Source organism: Phycodurus eques, chromosome 1 (genome assembly GCF_024500275.1).
Source record: "Phycodurus eques isolate BA_2022a chromosome 1, UOR_Pequ_1.1, whole genome shotgun sequence".
Lineage (NCBI taxonomy): Eukaryota > Metazoa > Chordata > Actinopteri > Syngnathiformes > Syngnathidae > Phycodurus > Phycodurus eques.
The window spans coordinates 33,492,332-33,497,655 of record NC_084525.1 but is presented as its reverse complement, the minus strand read 5'-3'; the positions used below and the strand labels follow the sequence as shown (position 1 = coordinate 33,497,655).

At 41.3% G+C, this 5,324-nt stretch overlaps 1 protein-coding gene across 1 annotated transcript; it reads left to right on the top strand.

Moving 5' to 3' along the window:
• mtg2 (mitochondrial ribosome-associated GTPase 2) lies at nucleotides 1-5,324 on the top strand. Its single transcript, XM_061703276.1, has 6 exons — nucleotides 1-315; nucleotides 1,442-1,589; nucleotides 1,679-1,794; nucleotides 1,886-2,104; nucleotides 2,202-2,340; nucleotides 3,734-5,324. The coding sequence occupies exons 1-6, from the start codon at nucleotides 88-90 to the stop codon at nucleotides 4,129-4,131; spliced, it is 1,248 nt and encodes a 415-aa protein (XP_061559260.1). The 5' UTR covers nucleotides 1-87; the 3' UTR covers nucleotides 4,132-5,324.

The following is a 5,324-nucleotide window of genomic DNA, read 5'->3' as shown; positions in this document are numbered from 1 at the left end:
TCACATTGTTGGTGGCGTTATTTTTCTGCAATCGCCGGAATAACATTTAAACGTGCTGATGCAAGCGGTGGAGACCAAAACGTCGAGATGCTAGCGACATTATCGAGTTTTCAGAGTCTTCTTCGGTTTCGCCCAGGCAGACGTTTAGGACTCGCCTGCCTTTTCGCTGAGAAGAAACTCGCCTGTGCCGCTCGCTGTCTCCTTGCCGCGACGTGGAGACTGAAAGTCACCGGCAGAGATGTCAGCACTGCCGCTCCATTGCAGGCAAAAGTCCAAGCTAAACGGAAGAAGAGGGAGTTTTCCGAAAAGAAACTGGTAGGTCTGTGAGAACCTCTCTGTCATTACGTAAAAACCCCGCAATCGTGTCATACTGAGAGGTATTTCTAATATTTTGGGAAAAATAAAGTCCACATCACCCACGTGAATTACAACTATAAACAGCTTCAGCTTCTTACTGACAGTATGTAGACTGTATCTGTAAGACTTGTTTAAAAATGTGTTTTTACAGCTCTTTTATTGGATCTCAATGGATAGTGCACATGTTGTTTGTACAGCAGTCGCCTTTGAGTTACGGCACATATTTTACATTCGAAAAACATCCAAACAAAGATGTCACAAAAAGTACAAATTGTATACTGCAATGAAATAATAATGATCCAGTCTGAATTTACTCACAAATTTACTTAAGTGTGGAATATGCGTCAATTTAGTTGAGCACACAACACAAAGCTGTTTCTTATAAATGGAAACAGATGAATACACAGGTTAATTGTACCTTTTTCCATGGAACAGCATTTAATTTTTCTGCCTGTCACTATATGTTGCTGTCGTAGAGAAACTAAGTTGCATTGTTTGTACTAAATGAATAATAATTTTCAGACCAATTAAGTTAAATCAAAAAGATAGCGGGGATAGGCTGCAGCACGCCCGTGTTAATTCAGTTAACTTGTGATTTAACATGGGGGTAATTACTTTTTTACACACGACCAGGTAACTATTTTTTTCCTTACTAAATGAAATCACCATTTAAAAAAAGCATTGCTTTCTTGAGCATTTGCACTTTTAAATGATATTTCTTGCACTGTATGCAGGTTTAATTGTATTTAAAAAAAATCTCATTGTTTTAAATGTTTATAAGCAGTTTTTTCCTTTGTTTTTAAATGCTTTTAATCATGTAACGCACATTGAGTACCTTGTGTATGAAATGCGCTATATAAATAAATTTGCTTTGCTTTTAAGTTCACTTGGGGTATATTTGTCTGACCTTTACCTGTGTTTGGTGATCTTACATTAAAGTGTGGAAACTATGCAAAAATACAAGAATTTAAGAAGGGGACCAATACTTTTTGACATCACTGTAAAATGCAGAGAAGTCCCATTGAAAAGTAGCACAGATTGCACAGTCTGATTGTGTAAGTGTTGATGTGACTTCTATCCACAGACTCGCCACTTTGTAGACCACAGATGTGTGCGGCTGGTGGCCGGTTCGGGCGGAAAAGGGGCTTGCAGCTTTCACAGCGAGCCGCGAAAAGAGTGGGGGGGACCGGATGGAGGAAATGGGGGTGATGGAGGAAGCATCTCTTTCAAGGGTGAGAGAAAAGTGTGTACCAAACGTGTATAAAAAATCTTCAATGCTGCATACATATTTGTACAAAATTTTATATTGCTTCGCTTTCAGCTGATCGGTTTGTCAAGTCTCTGGCTCAAGTAGTTCCTGTATTCAAGGCAGAAGATGGACAGTCAGGAGGCAGCAAGAACTGTTATGGTCGGAATGGCCGCCCAACCTTTATTTGTGTGAGCTCAGACAGTATTTGTCAAGTTTCTAGTCATTTAGGAATCTGCTTTGCCATTGTAATGTGACTGGGACACCTTGCATTTTCTGAAGGTTCCAATTGGCACTGTGGTGAAGGAGCAGGGCAGGATGCTAATGGATCTCTCTGAGCATGGCCAAGTGTATCTGGCTGTGTTTGGAGGCGCCGGAGGTAAAGGCAACAGGTTCTTTCTCTCCAATGAGAATCGTGCTCCAATGTCTGCAACTCCTGGAAGTGTGGGCCAGGAGAGAGTCCTTCATCTGGAGCTGCGTACTATGGCCCATGCTGGACTGGTAATAATCTGGTTTAGTTTAAAAATGCACGTTGTTTAAATTTGCCATAAGACACTGAAAAAAAAAGAATTTCATATAAACACTTTTATTCAATCAGGTTGGTTTTCCAAATGCTGGCAAATCCTCTCTTTTGAGAGCCATCTCCAATGCCAGGCCTGCTGTGGCTGCTTACCCTTTCACAACACTCAACCCACATGTAGGAATTGTCAAGTACAGGGATCATGAGCAAGTTGCAGGTAGAGAAGCTAACAGGATTATTATTTGTATTTTAATATGAAATGGTGACTTTTACAGTGCATCTGGAAAGTAATTACAGTACTTTGCTTTTTCCACATTTTATAGCAGCCTTATTCCTTAATAGATCCATCCAGCCATTTTCGTACCCCTTATTCTCACTAGGTTTGCAGGCGTGCTGGAGCCTATCCCAGCTGACTCTGGGCGAGAGGCGGAGTACACCCTGATCTGGTAGCCAGGCAATCGCAGGGCACAGAAACAAACAATCATTCACACTCACATTTACGCCTATGGGCAATTTAGAGTCTTCAATTAACCTATCTTGCATGTTTTTGGGATGTGGGAGGGAACCGGAGTACCACAAAAGCACAATGTGAAAAAAGTACGCGTGTGTGTGTGTGTATGTGTGTGTGTGTGTGTGTGTGTGTGTGTGTGTGTGTGTGTATATATATATATATATATATATATATATATATATATACACACACACACAGCGGCTGAAATAAGTATTTAACACGTTACGATTTTTCTCATTAAATATATTTCCCAAGGTGCCATTGACATGACAATTTCAACAAATGTTGGTAACGACCTAAGTAATCCATGCATACAAAAAATGTAGAACAATGGAGTTCAGAAATTAAGTTGTGTGTAGTAATGTGAAATAACACGGAAAAAGTATTGAACACGCCAACTGGTATTTATTTAATACTTTGGACAAAAGCTTTTGTTTTCACTGACAGCTTCAAGATGCCTTCTGTAAGGAGAAACTAGTCACACGCATTGCTCTGGTGTGATTTTGGCCCATTCCTCTACACAAGCAGTCCTCAAATCTGGAAGGTTCAGTGGGCTTCTTTTATGGACCTCGAGCTTTGGTTCTTTCCATAGATTTCCGATTGGATTCAAGTCAGGTGATTGGCTGGGCCATCCGAGCAGCTTTATTTTTTTTCTTTGAAACCCATTGAGAGCAGCCCCCCACCGTCATGTTCCCACCTCCGAACTTCACTGTTGGTATGGGATTTTTTTAGGCTGATGTGCAGAGCCATTTCTCCCCCAAACGTGGTGTGCATTATGGTATCCAAACAGTTAAATTTTGCTCTCATCCGACCAGACTATATTCTCCCAGTATATAACTGGGTTGTCCAAATGTAGTTCAGCAAACGTATTTTGACATGCATTTTTTCAGAAATGGGGTCTTGCGTGGTGAGCGTGCATACAGCCCATGATTTCTGTACGTAATTTTTAAAGAGAAATTATGTAATTGAATCCGTTAAGGAATTTATTCGGTTTTGGAATAAGACAATGTCAATGTAGTGAAGCATTGTGAATACTTTCAGGATGCACTATATACAGTACTTGCTATGCTTTTAACAATGTCTGTGCTGCCTGATACAGTTGCTGACATCCCAGGCATCATTGAAGGAGCACATCTCAATCGAGGCCTGGGCATCTCTTTCCTACGACACATTGAGCGTTGCCGATTCCTCCTCTTTGTTCTGGACTTGTCCTCTCCAGAGCCCTGGACCCAGCTCCAGTACCTGCGCTATGAACTGGACCAGTATGAGCCTGGTCTGTCTCAGCGGCCTCACGCCATTGTCGCCAACAAAATAGACTTACCCAAAGCCCGTGAGAACTTTCATACTTTGAAGAGCCATGTTACTCAGAGAGTCATTCCTGTGTCAGCTGTCACTGGGCACAACACAGAGGAACTCATCCTTCACCTTAGAGAGCTGTATGACGGCTACCTCCATGGAGATGGAAGCACAGAGGAAGAAAAACCCACAAGATGGTAATGAGAATGGTACAAGGTTTGTCAGAAACGTTCCAGGACTGGTGCCACAAAAGATATACAGTGGAGCCTCGATAAAATGGACCCAGATATAACAGATATCCATCGGGACTGAAAAAGTGTGTCCAAAAATAGTTTCAATTTCTCGCTTAAAATGCCATTGACAAAGTGTGTTAGTTGCAGAATTGGCCGCTGTTGCTTACTCGCGGTGTGGCGCAATGCGGGCAGAGAATGGGATTGATGTATTGCCAGGTCACAGAGATACAGTATGACTAGATCCATTTCAAAAGATGTGCCTCCTGTGCCTTTCTGGTGACCACGTTGAATGTGGGGAATTGACGTGGCAGCTATGTGTTGATGGTTCAATCTACTGCCGATTGTGTATTGAGCATGGTAGCGAGAGAGCGGCATGGCTCTGAGGAATACAAAACACAGTCTTTGGAGTCCGGAACATGCTATTTTTGGTATAGTAAACATTTTTTGTCAAGCCGTTCCCCTTTGGCAACGGATTTGGAACTAGGAAGTACACTAATTCCTCGCTGCTCATGAAAGCGACTCCCCGATGAGGAGTACTGTATGTCAAAAATTAATTATTACCAAGCACACCAGCGTGATAAATTTGGATAAAATATGAAACTTTCAAACATTTTCAAGCTTTTTTTTAAGATTTATTTAAAATAACTTTGTACTGTACTCGGTGTTTTAGGTCACAAAGTAAACCTGCAAACAATAATTTTGTACTGTACAGTAATATGGGTTCATATGGCCTAAAAAAAAAGTGCTTCAATGTAACAGACCATCGGCTATATCTGACAACCCACCGCCCATATTAGTCCGTTCTATCAAGTTTCCACTGTATTTCAAATTCAAACTGTAAGTATTCTCTGTTGTAGTAATCCCATCTGGGTCTCACGCGCTTTCCCAGTTTCTCTGACACACTTTCAGAATCAGAATCATCTTTATTTGCCAAGTATGTCCAAAACACACAAGGAATTTGTCTCCGGTAGTTGGAGCCGCTCTAGTACAACAAACAGTCAATTTACAGAACACTTTGGGGACATAAAGACATTGACAAAAAACAATTGTGCAAAAAGATGCAGAGTCCTCTAGCACTTAGAGCAGTTCGAATGACTAATATTGCAATAGTCCGGTGCAATGACCATTGTGCAAAGGGCGCTGAGACTTCAAGGAGTGTAT

Bases quoted from the DNA above. Each gene is read 5' to 3' on its own strand.
- mtg2 (XM_061703276.1), top strand. From the start codon at position 88: ATGCTAGCGACATTATCGAGTTTTCAGAGTCTTCTTCGGTTTCGCCCA. The intron at 1,590-1,678 runs GTGAGAGAAAAG...CTTCGCTTTCAG, and splicing joins AGGAAGCATCTCTTTCAAGG to CTGATCGGTTTGTCAAGTCT. The intron at 1,795-1,885 runs GTGAGCTCAGAC...CATTTTCTGAAG, and splicing joins GCCGCCCAACCTTTATTTGT to GTTCCAATTGGCACTGTGGT.